The sequence below is a fragment of the Oncorhynchus masou genome, chromosome 21 (assembly GCF_036934945.1).
Source record: "Oncorhynchus masou masou isolate Uvic2021 chromosome 21, UVic_Omas_1.1, whole genome shotgun sequence".
Lineage (NCBI taxonomy): Eukaryota > Metazoa > Chordata > Actinopteri > Salmoniformes > Salmonidae > Oncorhynchus > Oncorhynchus masou.
In genome coordinates, this window is record NC_088232.1 from 51,872,006 (window position 1) to 51,893,357 (window position 21,352).

The 21,352-nt window shown below is 42.3% G+C and overlaps 1 protein-coding gene across 1 annotated transcript in view; it reads right to left on the reverse strand.

Annotated features, from left to right (window-relative positions):
- Nucleotides 1-21,352, reverse strand: part of LOC135507528 (uncharacterized) — an 83,837-nt gene that overhangs the window by 18,521 nt on the left and 43,964 nt on the right. The window contains exons 160-188 of the mRNA XM_064927036.1: nt 21,145-21,321; nt 20,809-21,017; nt 20,614-20,708; nt 20,416-20,444; nt 20,224-20,245; nt 20,096-20,123; nt 19,908-19,992; nt 19,620-19,766; nt 19,326-19,537; nt 19,112-19,215; nt 18,878-18,996; nt 18,615-18,782; nt 18,199-18,398; nt 17,968-18,080; nt 17,726-17,832; nt 17,436-17,606; nt 16,957-17,162; nt 16,698-16,798; nt 7,909-8,027; nt 7,497-7,652; nt 6,940-7,154; nt 4,904-4,989; nt 4,636-4,763; nt 4,367-4,492; nt 4,007-4,197; nt 3,786-3,877; nt 3,406-3,533; nt 1,982-2,106; nt 675-795 (exon numbers count right to left, since the gene is read on the reverse strand). Coding sequence (XP_064783108.1) covers nt 675-795; nt 1,982-2,106; nt 3,406-3,533; nt 3,786-3,877; nt 4,007-4,197; nt 4,367-4,492; nt 4,636-4,763; nt 4,904-4,989; nt 6,940-7,154; nt 7,497-7,652; nt 7,909-8,027; nt 16,698-16,798; nt 16,957-17,162; nt 17,436-17,606; nt 17,726-17,832; nt 17,968-18,080; nt 18,199-18,398; nt 18,615-18,782; nt 18,878-18,996; nt 19,112-19,215; nt 19,326-19,537; nt 19,620-19,766; nt 19,908-19,992; nt 20,096-20,123; nt 20,224-20,245; nt 20,416-20,444; nt 20,614-20,708; nt 20,809-21,017; nt 21,145-21,321 — 3,780 coding nt within the window. The remainder of the gene's footprint in view (nt 1-674; nt 796-1,981; nt 2,107-3,405; nt 3,534-3,785; nt 3,878-4,006; nt 4,198-4,366; nt 4,493-4,635; nt 4,764-4,903; nt 4,990-6,939; nt 7,155-7,496; nt 7,653-7,908; nt 8,028-16,697; nt 16,799-16,956; nt 17,163-17,435; nt 17,607-17,725; nt 17,833-17,967; nt 18,081-18,198; nt 18,399-18,614; nt 18,783-18,877; nt 18,997-19,111; nt 19,216-19,325; nt 19,538-19,619; nt 19,767-19,907; nt 19,993-20,095; nt 20,124-20,223; nt 20,246-20,415; nt 20,445-20,613; nt 20,709-20,808; nt 21,018-21,144; nt 21,322-21,352) is intronic.

Below are 21,352 nucleotides of genomic sequence, written 5' to 3' on the forward strand. Positions count from 1 at the left end.
GCCCTCCATTTTATTTCTAATCATGTACCCGAGGGCCCTCCATTTTATTTCTAATCATGTACCTGAGGGCCCTCCATTTTATTTCTAATCATGTACCCGAGGGCCCTCCATTTTATTTCTAATCATGTACCCGAGGGCCCTCCATTTTATTTCTAATTGGGTACCCGAGGGCCCTCCATTTTATTTCTAATCATGTACCCGAGGGCCCTCCATTTTATTTCCAATCATGTACCCGAGGGCCCTCCATTTTATTTCTAATCATGTACCCGAGGGCCCTCCATTCAATTTCTAATCATGTACCTGAGGGCCCTCCATTTTATTTCTAATCATGTACCCGAGGGCCCTCCATTTTATTTCTAATCATGTACCTGAGGGCCCTCCATTTTATTTCTAATTGGGTACCCGAGGGCCCTCCATTCAATTTCTAATTGGGTACCTGAGGGCCCTCCATTTTATTTCTAAGCATGTACCTGAGGGCCCTCCATTTTATTTCTAATTGGGTACCCGAGGGCCCTCCATTTTATTTCTAATCATGTACCTGAGGGCCCTCCATTTTATTTCTAATTGGGTACCCGAGGGCCCTCCATTCAATTTCTAATCGGGTACCCGAGGGCCCTCCATTTTATTTCTAATCATGTACCTGAGGGCCCTCCATTTTATTTCTAATCATGTACCTGAGGGTCTTTAGTTCCATTGCAGAACAGCTGCAGACGGTCCAGGATTTCCATACTGGCTGTCTGGCTCAGGGAGTTATAGGCCGTACTTGGGACCTCACACAGGAAGAAGCCAGGCAGTCTGAAGGAAAACAAGATATCCAGACAAACCATTGTTACAGTGTCATTTCAGCTGGGTTCTAACCATTATCGTCATAATGCTATTACTAGAGAAATGCTGCTACAATAGCTTCTGTTATTGCTGCCACAACAGTACATATATTACTACTATCCTTACTTACTCATACAGTTCTACTAACATCCTTACTATGACCATCGTAGTACTACTACCACTACTACCACTACTACTACCACTACTACTACTACTACTACCACCACTACCACTACTACCACTACCACCATTACTACCACTACTACTACCACTACTACTACCACTACCACCACTACCACCACTACTACCGCTACTATTACTAATACTACTACTACTACCACTACCACCACCACTACTGCTACTACCACCACCACCACTACTGCTACTACCACCACCACCACTACTGCTACTACCACTACTACTACCACTACTACTACCACCACTACTACTACAACTACTACCACTATTACTACCACCACCACTACCACTACTACTACTACTGCTACCACTACTTCCATTACTACCACTACTACTACTACCACTACTACTACCACTACTACTACTACTATCACTACCACTACCACTACTACCACTACTACCACCACTACCACCACTACTACTACTACTACAACTACCACTACCACTACTACCACTACCACCACTACTACTACAACTACCACTACCACTACTACTACCACTACCACCACTACTACTACTACTACTACTACTACTACTACCACTACTACTACCACCACCACCACTACTACTACTACCACTACTACTACCACCACTACTACTACTACCACTACCACTACTACTACTAAGTCTACTACTACCACCACCACTACTACTATCACTACCACTACTACTACTACTACCACCACCACCACTACTACTACCACTACTACTACTACTACCACTACTACCACCACTACTACTACAACTACTACCATTACTACCACTACCACCATTACTACCACTACTACCACTACCACTACTACAACTACTACCACTACTACAACTACTACCACTACTACCATTACTACCACTACTATTACTACCACTACTACTACCACTACTACCACTACTACTATCACTACCACCATTACTACCACCACTACTACTACTACAACAGCCACTCTAAATGGATACTCACTGCAGAGGGTTGAACGTGGGGTTCAGTGTGTATAGCTGCGTGATGTAGTAGGAAGTGACGTCAGCAGGTATAGCCGTGTTGTTGAAGAGCTTGATATTGGCCTGGTTCTCCAAGAATACATTGATCTTCAAACACAAAATAACATTGTGTTTCAGGAAATGTCTTACCACAGGATGGTTATCCTGTTTTGTTAAAATGTGTATTGTTGTATTTCCCCTGAGATTACATCTAGCCTCGGGCTGGGCGATATGCTGATTTATATGGTGTGACGATAGACATTTTTCTATCGTTTCATATTATGCTCTAGCGATAATTTCGTTGTGTCGCAAATCACACTCTTTACGGCGCTATTTTTAGTCAATTGGACGACACTTTGTGAACGTGTGGAAGGAAATTTGCAACACAAACTAACACGGAAGAGAGTGAACGTGACACAGTGCACAGAGACACAGAGCACGTGCATAAAAGAGGTGCTACTTTGGTCACATGGACGTGGTTTGGGTATGAAAAGTCTGACACGGACCAGAAAACCGTCCTCTGCAAAATATGCTGCAGGCCGGAGTCCTGACATCAGGCTCAAACACCACAAACCTCTTTTACCACCGACACAGGAGTCATGTGGAACAGTACGGAGAGTCTACGGATGAGACCCCCCCAAAAAAGTACAGTCGAGGGCTCAAAACAAACCCCCGACTCAGACGTTGCAAGAGGCTTTTGCCCGCGGCACAGCATATGGCAAAGAATCACGGAGAGGGAAGGAGATAACAGCTGCCGTTACAACTTACATCTGCAAAGACATGGCCCCAATTTACACGGTGGAGGAACGAACGGGGGTTTCGTGAGTTGGTGCCAACACTCGACACAAGGCACCAAATGCACATTGATATGCTGTCACATATTAATGCCAAAACAACATGCAAAACAGGCAAGCCCCCCCCCCCCCAAAAAAAAAAAATATTTTAGGCCTATATTTTTTTTTTGCAACTATAGCTGAAGTGTTTTTTTAATTTTTTACATGTTATTTTATACATTAATATTTTATATTTTGTTATATGGGCAAATTGAAAATTTGCACAAAGGCTCTAAATAAAAGGAGAAATAATCAAATATGAGTAAGTACCTTTTATTTGATGAGTTTAATTCAAAATGTAATATGAAATAGGCCTTTACATGTGGTCATTTTATAACAACTATTTATTCAATTGAATTTACAGAAAATGTGCTATATCGTGATATGTATTGTTATCGGGATATGAAATGACCTACATAGGGATATGAGATTTTGGCCAAATCGCCCAGCCCTAATTTAGCCCCTAAATCACATCAAATCCTCATGACAGCCAGCCCAAATCCTCATGACAGCCAGCCTAAATCCTCATGAAAGCCAGCCCAAATCCTCATGACAGCCTAAATCAGGGACTTACCTGACTCGCGGTAACAAAGGTGTTGAGGTCCTCCAGAGAGAGGTAGGTCACAAAAACACCCATGTAGTTCACAAACCAGGCGGTAGAGTTCAGCTCTGGGTCGTTTGCACTGTAGCACCTAGGTCCACCTGAGGTTACAGAGACAAAAGAAGAACAAGCCTACGTCAATGCACTTGTATGCGATCATGCTACATGATACCATCACATACTGTCATCATCCCCAATAAATGTTAGTCATTAACCTGAAATGAAATCTGAAATCTATGACTGAATAATCATCTCAGATGAGGAGGATTTTACAGTAGATAATCATATCTACACAGGAATGTTTAGTAGAGTTTTTATCCAGTGTCAAACTTTCCAGTGACACGAAGTCTTACCTGTGCCCAGGTAGGACTTAATGGTGATGTACACATCACTCTGTGCAAAGTCAGAGCTGTTGTAGCTGAAATCGCTTCCAAGGACTGAGACTCTGAAGCAAAACAAGGATGTGATCAGAACAAAGGCTGTGCATGCAGTTAGTGTTTGCCACATTATATCATCCAACGTGCAAAGAAAGGATTCAGTCAATTCAAAATGACATAAAAAAAGAAGCCCTTACATTTTCTGGAATGCGAGACAGCTGGCGTTTTGCACCTTAGATGAGCTGACGAGGCTCCTTGTAAGGAACCTCAAGTAGTTCTTCAGTCTGAGGTCAAACCAGGCATTCACCTCTGACCTATTGCCGCTGTTCAGAGCTAACGACCAGACGCAGGGAAGGGTCAGCTGCTTCACAGCATCAGGGACATCCTCCTGAAGTGAGAGACAAGATGGGTTGGGGTGAAAATGCTCAATATACACGTTTATTTTCAATTCAAATTGGGCTGACCACAACACAAAAGACAAAATGTGTCAAATCGTCAACAAAACCAAGTACATTCAAAAATAAGAATACAATTCAGGAAGTAGAAGTTCTGCATACTGTTTCCAGGAAGACGGGCGTCTTGGCGTAGTTGTTGAAGACAGCACATATGTTGGAACCGTTGCCAACCACATCAGGTTGACTGAGGAACTGACTCAGCTCAGAGGAGGTTATGGAATTCAGGAGCTGCAACACCGGGAGAATGACGGATTACTGATCAATCGATCATTAAAAGCAAGGGGACATCCACTTGAACTAGGCCCAAGTTGTTCTAATTACAATTTTGTATTATTGAAGAAGAAGATGAAGAAGAGGTCCTCTGCTATTACCTCAGGTTGGCGTGTGTCTGGCATGAGCGTGAAAAGCATTGACAGGTCGGGGAATCCAAAGCCAAGGAACGTGCTTCTCAAAAACGAGTAGAAGCTTCCGTTTACATAGCATCGCAGTGGCGTTGGCTCTGTCAGACAAGAAAAACGGCAGTTTAGATAAATGTATTTAATTAACATAGCCCAGCATTTTAAACAAACACCTGAATTACTGTACTCTAGGTCCCTAGAACCAGGATCGAAGAACACAGCTTTAGACCCAAATGCGTACCTTTCAGGAGGAGTAAGGTATTGCTGTAGATTTCCCTCTGTGTGTCTTTAGTCAGTGTAGACTGCAGAGTGTCTAATAATGAGATTCTGAGTTTCCAGAAGAAAAACAACGAGAGATATGTGTAAATATCACACTAAAAAGCTATTTTTAATGTTCTATTACATTTGTTAATTTTGATTATCTTGAACTGATGTAGCACATCAGAACACATATAGACAGCTATAGCACATCAGAACACATATAGACAGCTATAGCACATCAGAACACATATAGACAGCTATAGCACATCAGAACACATATAGACAGCTATAGCACATCAGAACACATATAGACAGCTATAGCACATCAGAACACATATAAACAGCTATAGCACATCAGAACACATACAGTGCCTTGCGAAAGTATTCGGCCCCCTTGAACTTTGCGACCTTTTGCCACATTTCAGGCTTCAAACATAAAGATATAAAACTGTGAAGAATCAACAACAAGTGGGACACAATCATGAAGTGGAACGACATTTATTGGATATTTCAAACTTTTTTAACAAATCAAAAACTGAAACATTGGGTGTGCAAAATTATTCAGCCCCTTTACTTTCAGTGCAGCAAACTCTCTCCAGGAGTTCAGTGAGGATCTCTGAATGATCCAATGTTGACCTAAATTACTAATGATGATAAATACAATCCACCTGTGTGTAATCAAGTCTCCGTATAAATGCACCTGCACTGTGATAGTCTCCGAGGTCCGTTAAAAGCGCAGAGAGCATCATGAAGAACAAGGAACACACCAGGCAGGTCCAAGATACTGTTGTGATGAAGTTTAAAGTCGGATTTGGATACTAAAAGATTCCCCAAGCTTTAAACATCCCAAGGAGCACTGTGCAAGCGATAATATTGAAATGGAAGGAGTATCAGACCACTGCAAATCTACCAAGACCTGGCCGTCCCTCTAAACTTTCAGCTCATACAAGGAGAAGACTGATCAGAGATGCAGCCAAGAGGCCCATGATCACTCTGGATGAACTGCAGAGATCTACAGCTGAGGTGGGAGACTCTGTCCATAGGACAACAATCAGTTGTATATTGCACAAATCTGGCCTTTATGGAAGAGTGGCAAGAAGAAAGCCATTTCTTAAAGATATCCATAAAAAGTGTTGTTTAAAGTTTGCCACAAGCCACCCGGGAGACACACCAAACATGTGGAAGAAGGTGCTCTGGTCAGATGAAACCAAAGTTAAACTTTTTGGCAACAATCCAAAACGTTATGTTTGGCGTAAAAGCAACACAGCTCATCACCCTGACCACACCATCCCCACTGTCAGACATGGTGGTGGCAGCATCATGGTTTGGGCCTGCTTTCCTTCAGCAGGGACAGGGAAGATGGTTAAAATTGATGGGAAGATGGATGGAGCCAAATACAGGACCATTCTGGAAGAAAACCTGATGGAGTCTGCAAAAGACCTGAGACTTGGACGGAGATTTGTCTTCCAACAAGACAATGATCCAAAACATAAAGCAAAATCTACAATGGAATGGTTCAAAAATAAACATATCCAGGTGTTAGAATGGCCAAGTCAAAGTCCAGACCTGAATCCAATCGAGAATCTGTGGAAAGAACTGAAAACTGCTGTTCACAAATGCTCTCCATTCAACCTCAATGAGCTCGAGCTGTTTTGCAAGGAGGAATGGGAAAAAATGTCAGTCTCTCGATGTGCAAAACTGATAGAGACATACCCCAAGCGACTTACAGCTGTAATCGCAGCAAAAGGTGGCGCTACAAAGTATTAACTTAAGGGGGCTGAATAATTTTGCACGCCCAATTTTTCAGTTTTTGATTTTTTAAAAAAGTTTGAAATATCCAATAAATGTCGTTCCACTTCATGATTGTGTCCCACTTGTTGTTGATTCTTCACAAAAAAATACAGTTTTATATCTTTATGTTTGAAGCCTGAAATGTGGCAAAAGGTCGCAAAGTTCAAGGGGGCTGAATACTTTCGGCACTGTATACAGCTATTTGGCTTAGTTATCTCTCCTTACACTTCTTGGCTGCTGTTGCAGCCCCTATCCTTCATGATGCGGAAGAGTGGTGTCACTTGATTGGATGAGAGGTTCAGCAAGAGGGGGTTCAGCCGAACCCTGAGCCAAACGAGGAATTGTGTGTCGTTGATGGCGGTGGAGGACAGGTTCCCGCTGTCCAGCACCACCTGGAGGAAAGCTGATTTCACCTCTTCTGTGTAGTTCTTCATGTGTTTCTGGAAGAAGTTTCAAAACATGTCAATAAGCCATTCAATATTCAATATATTCAACGTTATAACACAACTGAAAATACATATGCAAAACAATAATGAGCTAAGTGTCACCAATTTCAAAGGCAAAAGCTTGCTTTAGACAGTTTTCAAACATAGCATTGTATAATTGACAGCAACATGCTGAATTGTGGATATTACATATAACTAAAACTCAATAAACAACAGACATTACTTTTGTTAGTAATGTCTCTCAAAACTATTTTAGTATTGTAGAACAACCTCAATTCTAATCAGAAACATCAATGCTGTGGAACTGAAAGGTTAGTAGGCAGATGCTGTTCGTACCTGAATGGCAGGTGAGAGTATGTCAAAGAACAATCCAAAGTTAGCCGGACTGATGGCTGCCATGATCTTGTTGACACCCTGTGCCCCTTCAACTTGGGAGGGAATCGTCGCGAGCTGAGCCAGCTGGATGGGAGTGAGGAGATCTGCTGCTTTCACCTGGAGATCAAAAATCATTTAAACAAGTGTCTGACATTGCACGTCAGGACCTCAAAAGACAATTTTTATGTTATTACCACTTCAATTAAGGAACAGCTAGTACTTAGCTCAATTAATGCAGCATTTAACATCCTATTTCAGTTCCTAAATTGAAATGATCTGACCCCAGAGAAATGAGACCCAAGAGAAAATAGCTTCAGACTGTAATACTGTAATACAAAAAGATGTTTCACTGACATAATGCCTTGTGACTTACTCCATTGAAATCACTCTTCAGGGTCACAAAGTCCACATAGGAAGCATAGACCCGGAATTGTCCAAAGTTGTTTCCAAGCCAATCCCTGTCATCTCTCACAGTCTTCACACAGGAAAATCCTTGGGGGAGGGACCAAAATAATTGAACACTAGTTCAGTTTCCAAACTTTATTATTTTAATCTGTTGACAATCAATCTATTCGTCATTTATAGCTTTAGTTATTATTTTAATCCAATAGATGTGACGTTACTTTGTTATGTGGTGAAGCAACAAATCATGTCCCATAGAGACGTGCAAAATATGGACCACGTTCTATAGTCAAACGTTGTTTAACGTTGTTTAACGTTGCAGATATAATGCCATGAATAGAATATTTATTTAATGTATTATTTGTATTTTTCCTATTGCCATTATTTAGTTGTTATTTTTCTTCAAATAAATGTTATATCCTGAGATTTTTTTTGTATTCTGAAAATATTTTTACCATAGGGGGCGATTTGAATTTTCAATATTGGTCAGGGATATCAGCAGATCATCTGTAATAGGTTTAGTTTCTATTCATGTTTACCAATACTGATACGTTTGGGTCCTGTGTAATTATTTTTTGCAAGTGGTTCAATTGCCAATGCAAACAGGAGGGGGAGAGGGAACTTCCCTGTCTTGTTGCCTCTTTTTCTAAAGCAATTTCATCAGATAATGTATAATTATTTATTCTTTTAGTTGGAAAGTTGAAAGCTTCCAAAAGTTTTGAATAGAAAAGCCTTTTTCGAGCATCAACAGCCATTATTAATCTATCTAGATTTTCTTGCGTATTGTATTAAACTGAAACATGTTCTTCTATTTGTTTGATATGTATCAAGTCTTTCTGAAGACACCGTAGGTACATTGTTGAAGGTTGTTGACGTCTCTCAACTTTCTACGTTGCTTTTTTTAGATCTGGTCCCAGATGTTGTTCCATTCCACAAATCTTTCCATACTGATGTTGGGCCTCTTTTAATGGCATCTGCTCTATGACATCAGCCATTATTGTTCTAGCTCTGTTCTGAGCAAGGTCAAGAATATAGTTACCACAATTGTGTAGCTAGCTAGCTGATAAACCCAGATTTTTTCTGATCTATTGTACACCATATATATGGAATGTTAATCTTTCAAAATAATATGAAATGTCAACACGTGCACAGTAGCAATCAACTAGGCTTTAATACTGTGTAGCTTTTTTATTTTAATTTTTTTTATAAGCTAGCCATTCTACTTAGCTTCTGTAAAAATTATAACTTTTAGACTACATTTGTATTTATTCGATAATGTTTTATGTAAACATCTTTCTGGTAAGAAGAGGGGCGGGGGCGTATGCTTCATGGTTAACGAGACGTGGTGTGGCCACAACAACATACAGGAACTCAAGTCCTTCTGTTCACCTGATTTAGAATTCCTCACAATCAAATGTAGACCGCATTATCTACCAAGGGAATTCTCTTCGATTATAATCACAACCGTATATATTCCCCCCCAAGCAGACACATCGATGGCTCTGAACGAACTTTATTTGACTCTTTGCAAACTGGAATCCATATATCCTGATGCTGCATTCATTGTAGCTGGGGATTTTAACAAGGCTAATCTAAAAACAAGACTCCCTAAATTGTATCAGCATATCGATTGCGCAACCAGGGCTGGAAAAACCTTGGATCATTGCTATTCTAACTTCCGCGATGCATATAAGGCCCTGCCCCGCTCTCCTTTCGGAAAAGCTGACCAAGACTCCACGCACGCCTCCAACTCAATCATCAAGTTTGCGGACGACACAACAGTGGTAGGCTTGATTACCAACAACGACGAGATGGCCTACAGGGAGGAGGTGAGGGCCCTCGGAGTGTGGTGTCAGGAAAATAACCTCACACTCAACGTCAACAAAACTAAGGAGATGATTGTGGACTTCAGGAAACAGCAGAGGGAACACCCCCCTATCCACATCGATGGAACAGTAGTGGAGAGAGTAGCAAGTTTTAAGTTCCTCGGCATACACATCACAGACAAACTGAATTGGTCCACTCACACAGACAGCATCGTGAAGAAGGCGCAGCAGCGCCTCTTCAACCTCAGGAGGCAGAAGAAATTCGGCTTGTCACCAAAAGCACTCACAAACTTCTACAGATGCACAATCGAGAGCATCCTGGCGGGCTGTATCACCGCCTGGTACGGCAACTGCTCCACCCTCAACCGTAAGGCTCTCCAGAGGGTAGTGAGGTCTGCACAACGCATCATCGGGGGGCAAACTACCTGCCCTCCAGGACACCTACACCACCCGATGTTACAGGAAGGCCATAAAGATCATCAAGGACATCTACCACCCGAGCCACTGCCTGTTCACCCCGCTATCATCCAGAAGGCGAGGTCAGTACAGGTGCATCAAAGCTGGGACCGAGAGACTGAAAAACAGCTTCTATCTCAAGGCCATCAGACTGTTAAACAGCCACCACTAACATTGAGTGGCTGCTGCCTACACACTGACACTGACTCAACTCCAGCCACTTTAATAATGGGAATTGATGGGAAATGATGTAAATATATCACTAGCCACTTTAAACAATGCTACCTTATATAATGTTACTTACCCTACATTATTCATCTCATATGCATACGTATATACTGTACTCTATATCATCGACTGCATCCTTATGTAATACATGTATCACTAGCCACTTTAACTATGCCACTTTGTTTACATACTCATCTCATATGTATATACTGTACTCGATACCATCTACTGTATCTTGCCTAGGCTGCTCTGTACCATCACTCATTCATATATCCTTATGTACATATTATTTATCCCCTTACACTGTGTATAAAACAGTAGATTAGGAATTGTTAGTTAGATTACTTGTTGGTTATTACAGCATTGTCGGAACTAGAAGCACAAGCATTTCGCTACACTCGCATTAACATCTGCTAACCATGTGTATGTGACAAATAAAATTTGATTTGATTTTGTTAATCCCTGCCTACAGACAGAAACTAAAACAAGAAGCTCCCGCGCTAAGGTCTGACGCTGGTCCGACCAATCTGATTCCACACTCCAAGACTACTTCCATCACGTGGACTGGGATATGTTTCGTATTCCATGAAACAACAACATTGACGAATACGCTGATTCGGTGAGCGAGTTCATTAGAACGTGCGTTGAAGATGTCGTTCCCATAGCAATGATTAAAACATTCCCAAACCAGAAACCGTGGATTGATGGCAGCATTCGCGTGAAACTGAAAGCGCGAACCACTGCTTTTAATCAGGGCAAGGTGACCTGAAACATGACCGAATACAAACAGTGTAGCTATTCCCTCTGCAAGGCAATATAAACAAGCTAAGCGTCAGTATAGAGACAAAGAAGAATCTCAATTCAACGGCTCAGACACAAGAGGTATGTGGCAGGGTCTACAGTCAATCACGGATTACAAAAAGAAAACCAACCCCGTCACGGACCAGGATGTCTTGCTCCCAGGCAGACTAAATAACTTTTTTGCCCGCTTTGAGGACAATACAGTGCCACTGACACGGCCCGCAACCAAAACATGCGGACTCTCCTTCACTGCAGCCGACGTGAGGAAAACATTTAAACGTGTCAACCCTCGCAAGGCTGCAGGCCTAGACGGCATCCCCAGCCGCGCCCTCAGAGCATGCGCAGACCAGCTGGCTGGTGTGTTTATGGACATATTCAATCAATCCCTATCCCAGTCTGTTGTTCCCACATGCTTCAAGAGGGCCACCATTGTTCCTGTTCCCAAGAAAGATCATGAAGTGCTTTGAGAGACTAGTCAAGGACCATATCACCTCCACCCTTCCTGACACCCTAGACCAGGGGTGTCAAAGTCAAATGGACGGAGGGCCAAATAAAAAATTTAGCTACAAGCCGAGGGCCGGACTGTTCGAATGTTCATTGAAAATTTTTTAAATGACGCATATAGTCTAGTGAACCTAATTGAACCTACTGAAAACCTAACAAATATATTCCAATATGATCAGATAAATAAAGCAATATTTTCTTATGGCTCTGTCAGTAATCTTTAATTTTCAACAGACACAAAAGACAAATTTCCTTTATATAAAAATCCCCATAACATGAACATTAAATGAAAGAAACCGGTATTCAAGGCACCATCAGTAGCCTATATTTTCTATTTTAGCAAAAGTGGGCTAAATTTACTTCAAAGAAAAAAACAATAATAGCAATTTTCTATCATCCACTCAACTGAAATATTTTTAAAATATAATTGGATTGAAATACAATAAAATAAAGTGCAAAAATCTATTAATCAAAAACAACACTTTGTTTAAGGAGAAGTAACATGCAGTGAAAACAAATATTAAACTTTAACTTTTAAACTTGAACTGAGTAAAAACTCTAAATATGTGATTGCACAGTAATGTTCACTTGTTTGAGGTTGAGGGTGATACTTGGTGGTGTCCCATCTTTTCCACAAGTTCATCAATGTTCGGGGTAAGGCTCTGAGCTGAGGAAATCCTCAGAATTGAGTGGAGGTGTTCAGCAGTAAGTCGACTTCTGTGTGATGTTTTGTTCAGGTTCATCAAAGAAAAAGTTGTTCACACAGGTATGTGCTGCCAAACATAGACAACGTTTGAGCAGCCTGGATGCGCAGCTGGGGCATTGTGTCGGGGAGGAAACGGGCGAACTCCGCAGCACCCACTGCCGCATATTTTGCCCTCAGTGCATCATTGCATTGGAGGTCAATCAACTCCATTTGGAGGTTTGGTGGTGAGCTTTCCACGTCAACAGCAAATGGGTTACCGAGCAGTTCCAACCTGCTTTTTTGTGCTTCAAAGTCAGCAAATCGGCGTCGAAAGTCAGCGGCACGCATACCTATTTTATCAGCCAACTGTGCGCTCGGGAACGCACTGGTAGAGAGCTTCTCTTTCATGGTCTGGCAGCTGGGAAAGTGGCTCAAATTTTCTTTCCGCATCTGCGTCTCCCACAGAGTCAGTTTGGTTTTAAATGCCTTCACTGTACTGTACATATCAGAGATGACATGATCCCGACCCTGCAGCTGCAAGTTCATTGCATTCAGATGACTCGTAATGTCACACAGAAAAGCCATTTCACACAGAAACATTTCGTCTCGGAGTTGTGTTGTGTCTTTCCCTTTGCTGTCCAAGAACAGACAAATCTCCTCACGAAGCTCGAAACATCTTTGAAGCACCTTTCCCTGGCTTAGCCATCGCACCTCTGTGTGATAAGGCAAATCACCATGCTCCGTTTCTAACTCCGTCAGAAATGCCTTGAACTGGCGGTGATTCAAACCTTTGGCTCTGATAAAGTTAACTGTGCGCGTGATGATGCTCATTACATGCTCCATTTTCAAGGCTTTACCGCACAACGCTTCCTGGTGTATGATACAATGATAAGCTGTCAGCTCACCTGTCGCGTTTTCCTCTTGCATCTTTTCCCGTATCTTCGCCACCAGTCCGCTCCTGTGTCCACACATCGCAGGTGCTCCGTCGGTTGTCAAACCCACGAGTTTTTCCCAAGGCAGCTCCATCTCATTTACACATCTTGACACCTCTTCATACAAATCATGCCCCGTAGTTGTGCCATGCATAGGACGTAAAGCCAAAAACTCCTCTGTCACGCTTAGGCTGGAGTCCACTCCGCGGATGAAAATTGACAACTGGGCAATGTCAGAAATGTCGGTGCTCTCATCCACAGCCAAGGAATATGCAATGAAATCTTTTTCCTTTTTCACAAGCTGCTCTTTTAGATTGATGGACAACTGGTCTACTCTCTCGGCAATGGTGTTTCTGCTCAGACTCACATTTAAAAAGAGTTGCCTTTTTTCTGGGCAAACTTCGTCACAAACTTTAATCATGCAGTTTTTGATGAAATCCCCCTCCGTAAATGGCCGGGCTGATTTAGCGATCTCTTCTGCCAAAATAAAACTGGCCTTGACAGCAGCCTGGCCTTGTGATTTGGCTTTTTTGAACAGAGCCTGTCGAGATTTGAGGCCTCGTTTTAATTCCTCTGCCTTTTGTAGCCTTTGTTCCATGTCCATATTCTTGTTTTTGTCCGCGTGTTTCGTTTCATAATGTCGTCTCAGATTATACTCTTTCAGTACCGCCACACTTTCTCCACACAGAAGACACACAGGTTTTCCAGCTACCTCCGTGAACATATACTCCGACTCCCACCTTGTTTGAAACCCCGGTTCTCAGTGTCCACCTTCCGTTTTGCCATTTTTGATGGGTATCTGAAAGTTAATTTTACTGTGATGCTGACGACTGCTGTGCCAATAAATATTGAAATGAAGCAGCCTACTGCTCGGTGCGTCACCGTTGCATTGTGGGAAATGTAGTATTGGTGCGTGTAAAAGATCTGCGGGCTGCCGGCTTGCTGCGGTCTGCGGGCCGGTTCTAATAATAAATCAAGATCATCCCAGGGGCCGTAAAAAACCTTCTCGCGGGCCGGATGTGGCCCGCGGGCCTTGACTCTGACATATGTGCCCTAGACCCACTCCAATTTGCTTACCGCCCAAATAGGTCCACAGGCGATGAAATCTCAACCACACTGCACACTGCCCTAACCCATTTGGACAAGAGGAATACCTATGTGAGAATGCTGTTCATCGACTACAGCTCGGCATTTAACACCATAGTGCCCTCCAAGCTCGTCATCAAGCTCGAGACCCTGGGTCTCGACCCCGCCCTGTGCAACTGGGTACTGGACTTCCTAACGGGCCGCCCCCAGTTGGTGAGGGTAGGCAACAATATCTCCACTCCGCTGATCCTCAACACTGGGGCCCCACAAGGGTGCGTTCTGAGCCCTCTCCTGTACTCCCTGTTCACCCATGACTGCGTGGCCACGCACGCCTCCAACTCAATCATCAAGTTTGCGGACAACACAACAGTGGTAGGCTTGATTACCAACAACGACGAGCTGGCCTACAGGGAGGAGGTGAGGGCCCTCGGAGTGTGGTGTCAGGAAAATAACCTCACACTCAACGTCAACAAAACTAAGGAGATGATTGTGGACTTCAGGAAATAGCAGAGGGAACACCCCCCTATCCACATCGATGGAACAGTAGTGGAAAGGGTAGTAAGTTTTAAGTTCCTCGGCTTACACATCACAGACAAACTGAATTGGTCCACCCACACAGACAGCATTGTGAAGAAGGCGCAGCAGCGCCTCTTCAACCTCAGGAGGCTGAAGAAATTCGGCTTGTCACCAAAAGCACTCACAAACTTCTACAGATGCACAATCGAGAGCATCCTGTTGGGCTGTATCACCGCCTGGTACGGCAACTGCTCCACCCACAACCGTAAGGCTCTCCAGAGGGTAGTGAGGTCTGCACAACGCATCACCGGGGGCAAACTACCTGCCCTCCAGGACACCTACACCACCCGATGTCACAGGAAGGCCATAAAGATCATCAAGGACAACAACCACCCGAGCCACTGCCTGTTCACCCCGCTATCATCCAGAAGGCGAGGTCAGTACAGGTGCATCAAAGCTGGGACCGAGAGACTGAAAAACAGCTTCTATCTCAAGGCCATCAGACTGTTAAACAGCCATCACTAACATTAAGTGGCTGCTGCCAACACACTGACTCAACTCCAGCCACTTTAATAATGGGAATTGATGGGAAATTATGTAAAATATATCACTAGCCACTTTAAACAATACTACCTAATATAATGTTTACATACCCTACATTATTCATCTCATATGTATACGTATATACTGTACTCTATATCATCTACTGCATCTTTATGTAATACATGTATCACTAGCCACTTTAACTATGCCACTTTGTTTACATACTCATCTCATATGTATATACTGTACTCGATACCATCTACTGTATCTTGCCTATGCCGCTCTGTACCATCACTCATTCATATATCTTTATGTACATATTCTTTATCCCCTTACACTTGTGTCTATAAGGTAGTAGTTTTGGAATTGTTAGCTAGATTACTTGTTGATTATTACTGCATTGTCGGAACTAGAAGCACAAGCATTTCGCTGCACTCGCATTAACATCTGCTAACCATGTGTATGTGACAAATAAAATTTGATTTGATTTAAAGTATGGAGTTATTTTGTATTTGTAAGTCAGTTAAATCTTAGCTCTGAAGAACCCACGTGAGGTATAATCCAGTTTACAATAGGCCCCCTTTGGGTTCTCAGCTGATGGTACTGATCACAGATGACTAAGTCATGAACTACAATCCCAGCGCTCTGTGAAATTGCGACACTGTCTAAATGCAAATATGCCTCGATATGGTTTTCGAAACCTTTGGAGCTTAACTTTCATATAAGTGAGAGAGAATCTTTCAAATACAAAAGATACACTTACTGTATGCAGTTTAGCAAAGTTGCACCCAGCTGTTTTCACACGCCAACTCAGCTACGACACATTCTTTCACCTTGCGCTCGCCTTTCCATCTCACCATTCTGTTCCACATTTCTTGTGTTTCTCAAAATACAGCTGGGTGCAACTTTCCTAAACTTCATTCAGTAAGTGTATCTTTAGTTACTGAAAAAATAATGTCTTGCTTATATTGCATTTAGAGAGTTTGGGCAGCGTAGGAGTGTCGGTGAAATCGCCTCAGGCGGCAGACAGCTTTGTGAATAGACGATGTCATGTTTATTAACATATAAGGCCTATTTGAATGGATGTAAACTTGATACTGCCGCCATGTTTGATTCAAATAGACTTTTGTGCAGCCAACATAGTAACATGATATTTTGAGTTAGAGAACTTTAACTATGTTACCTTCAATGGATTGGCCTGTCAAATAATCCTTGGTGAACATGAAGACTTGCTGGGACTGGATCAGCGACAACGTAGTGATCACATTATCACACCCCTTGATGCTGTGTAAATAAAAAAAATAAGTTTTATTAAATGACAACCTATTAAATGTACTAATGTGCAGTATGTATAATAGATATTTAGAGTACACAGCATCTGGCAATCACATGCCAAATCACAGCCTCAATAATCATTGCAAACACTGAGAGCTGAAACTCACATTGCACTATAGGAGTCACAGCTGATATTCCTTGGGATGACAGAAAAGGTCCCAGGATGAATGCTTGGGAGGAATAACGGGAGATAGACCTGGAACCAAAGCTTGAATCCCAGAGTATCTAGTGTCTGCAATTTGGGGGCGAGTGCCGTCAGTGTCAGGTTTAAGAGGGTGTCTCGCAGTCCTGGCTCAATAGCTGTCAGGTTTCTCTGTAAAAATAAATAAAAATAAACATTCTGTAAGGAGGTGCTTGGTAGATTAGCAGGTAGATTAGCAGCATCAGAGAAAACGAATTGCTAGAAAAACAACAACAGTAGGTAAATCGAGTGGCTGGAGTCTCGCCTTAGCTATTTTGAGAAGTTCACAATCTATTGCATATATGGCAATAGCTTAGGACCACTCCTGGTTTACCATAATGACAATGTTGTTTAGAAGTGTTCAAATAAACCAATCATCTCAATACCAAGAAGCAAAATACAAACCTTTGAAGCAACCTCCACAAATGATTGGAAAAATTGACCAATCTCCGCCAAACTTGAAGATCCCAGAACCCCTAGGAAAACGTCTTGCACAAGAGATTCATTTGCCAGGCTTTTGGGGTCCAGTATCAGCTGGGCTTTCTGGTTTGGTGAGAGGGAGTCTAGAATTGCCACCTGGAGAGAAGAAAACAACAGAATACAAATGCATTAGCCACATCTCCACATGAGCAGCGTCAAATTACAAGATTCCAATGTTGCACTCAAACGTTTTTTGTAGAAAACAATTGTTTTACCCCTGAGATGTTGAAGACTTTGAGATCAGAATAGGTTGTGTATTCGGAGTATGAACCCAGGTTGATTGCAAGCCAGTCAGCATCATTGTGGATTTTCTGCCTGCAATCTAAAAGACATGCATGGCCATTCTGATTATTAAAATGTGGAAAAGCCTTCATGGATTTATTTTAACATGGAAGCAACATATCAGCAGATCCAACAGAAGAACCACGAGCACAACAACCTGCTTGATGAGTCCTACCTGGTCCATTGATGAGGTGAACAGATATCCTCAGGTATTCCAGCAAGACTCTTGCGATTCCTTCTTTTCTACCCGGAGTCATTTCAGGGAAAGCTCTGTCCATTCCTCTTACACTGTAAATGGGAAAATATATACTCATGACGCTTGCTATAGATACCCACCCCACGTTTGCAATAGATTTTAGTCATCGAATCCATGGCTAATTTTAGCAGGAAGTTGGTCCCTACTCACATGACTTGGTAGTTAGTGCAGTTGACGTTTGAGGTAGCAATGGTGAGCATGACTTCATTAAAACTGGGGAGGATGGGAATCAGCTTTACTTCGAACCATGCAATCCAGTCCAGCATTTCGAACTCTGGGAATTGAAGGCTGATGATGCTGAACGTCTGATTCATCATCAAATCTCTCACGGCTGGATGGATGTCAGGAATCTGTTGAAACACATGACCAGAGTTCCTCAACATTGCACAACTCATCACGGCATTCCATCGAGCTTTGGCGGTTATAAATGAAAGTAGAAGATTGATAGGTTGCTCGTTGCTCATTTGTTGTCCTTCACTATCCACAAAGGGAGACACAGGAAGACATGGGGATTGCTATTTGTCAAGATGAAATCATGCAGTTTGTTTATCTTAAAAGGGCATTACCTCTTCCTTTGCGGTCAGTTGCGTCAGAAACTCGTCAACATTTTTGAAAGCGTCTCCTTCCTCCAGCCGCGTAAACAGAAGTTTAATGTCATCTGTGTCATTCAATGCCCCAGAGGTCAATGTCAATTGTGCCACTTGGGTTGGGGTAAGCAGCGACAGTGATTCCTTCTACAAATAGAAAAAGAAAGGTGGCACATGTCAGTGAGTGGCACGGTAATGTTATTGAGGGGATAACCATCCAGACAAACACCTAGGAAACTTACGCTGGAGAAGTCGGGATTAAGGACTTGTAACTCCTGCAGTTCTGCAAAAACAGAAAAGATGCCAAAGTTCCTCTGGAGCCAGTCCATGCTTCCACTGGTGTTTGAGACACAGCCGGGATCTGAAACAAAAGCAGAGTTAAACAAATGGACTTTAAGTTCCCCTAAACAGATGAGTTCAATGGATTGGCCCAGAGAAGTGTGTATGTTTTTGTGTTTTCCAGAACCATTTATTACCTGATGAGTCATTTCTTGAAAGGAATGGATAGATGTAATGAGTGAAGATCACTCGTTGTTGCTCTCTGTCCATGGAGGCTGATTGGTTGCTTAGAGCCTCAATGCTGAAAGAGAACAGAGCCCATGTTACCTATGTTATCTTGACTTCTTATTCAATTGTAGGCATATCACCAGTTGTATTGACGATGGCATTGGGTATCATGGCTTTACATACACAATTTGGTAGGTCTGACAACTGAAGTTCTTTGAGCTGAGACAGGAGAGGAAATTCCTAGATGGAGATGCCAAGAATGGACGGAGCATCTTCTTGAACAACTTGTCAACGAAACTGGCGTTGTTCAGCTGTGCATTCATGAAGTTGTTGAGTTTGACATCTCCAATGGCATCAAGGACATTTGGCATAGCTGGACTGCTGGTGTTGGGGTTCTGGAAAGGTATAAACAGATGTGTATTGACAAAATCCACACATATTGCCAACATTTTGTTGTAATTCTAGGATTCAACATACCATGCTGGAGTAATCCAGAAGAGCCTGGTCCAGAATAGCAGCATTGTTTTGGAAGAACAGCTTCCACATTTCTGTTGAGTAAGTCATTTTGCTGGACAATTGGCATTTCAGGATCGTCACCAAGTTGTCCACTGACAGAAGGGTTGTCTTAAAGAAAAGAATGCAGGGACGTGAACCAAATTAGACAACTGTGACATCAACATAAGTAACATCAATAAAGAAGATGAGGATGAGAGAAATGTATCTGTTGCTACTGACAACATTTAGTGGTGAATTGAAAAAGCTTACTGAGGAACAGGCATATTCAGAGATGTTGAAATTGCAAAGGGATGCATTGGAATTCCCAATCGACATTTGTTGCTTCAGTTGTGTGCTGTAGGAAACAGTAATGAAAAATACATTATTAGTTGAGAAGTGATACCTTGTGTGTCTCAATGTCTTACAACCTGCACTGTGCAAGACAGCACTGAACCCACCTGTTAAATCCAGCACAAAGTTGTTTCTCTGCAAAAGAGAACATAAAAACAATAGTTCTTCAGACACAAATCATAAATTACCAATCTGATTCAAGAAAATGTCAATTGCACAGCTAGCATCAACTTACCATTGACCATTGTTTCTTTGCACTATATGGGGGGGAAATAATATTGTTACCAGTGTGAAATTAAATGAGAAAACAAAAGAGATGCTTTGGCTTTCTGAACAATGCCACAATGCAGATACCAGATGCATGACCTTTCCCATACCGTAAACAAAAGGTCTATTTGAAATACGATCCCACTCAGAGAATACTTACCACAATTAAAGCTGGAGGCCTTGAGCAACCTTTGAGGGGGATAATTTAAATAAGGTCAGTCAATCAACGGGAAGATTTCGGAGCATATGAGTTAGCAAAATAACAGAATGCCTTTTTGGAGATTTTTTAAATTTTCTATAAATGCTGGGCTCAGATGATACAGTGTCTGTTGTTGAAACATTGCAGTTTATCACATACGTTGGAATGTCTTCATCAGTGCATCCAAGCTTGACTTTACACCCTGTGAGAGGTGAGGCGGAAGAGATTCCAAACTTTGGTCGAGACCCGTAAATCTGAGAGAAAAAGGAAAGAGACATTAGTGCAGTCTTTTGTCAATCTGTACTTTACGAGGCAGTCCCTTGTACGTTTGTTTGGGGTAAAGTAGTCTCTTACATGGCATTGTAGGATTCACAGGTGATGTTTAGGGGAATATCAACCAATCTGCCAGGATGGAAGCTGGCCAGCAGAACAACCAGATTGACTTGGAACCACAGCTGGAAGTCTTTTGGCTCAAAAACGTCGAATTTGGGAGCAAGAGCCATCAAGGTCAGGTCTAGCATTGTGTCTCTTACGGCTGTGTTTGTGATGATAGTGATGTTTTCCTGGAAAAAAAAATGGTTCATGGTTTAGGAGGACATCCATTCATCCTGATTGTTTTGTCAGATGACTTTGTCGAGAGCCAGGTCTCACTGTACAAGGTCCATTCCAGCCAGAGAGTGATGGACTGACCTGCTTGGTGACTTCAACAAAAGTCACAAAGAACTCATTGAGCTGCTCTTCCCTTGGAGATGCCAGCAAGCTGATGAAAACGTTCTTCACAAGAGTCTCATTCTCCAGAGCGCCAGTGCTTGGGTCCAGTATCAATTCAGCTTTCTGGTTTGGTGAGAGGGAGTCTAGAACTGCCACCTGGGAAGAAGAAGGCAACAGAATACAATGC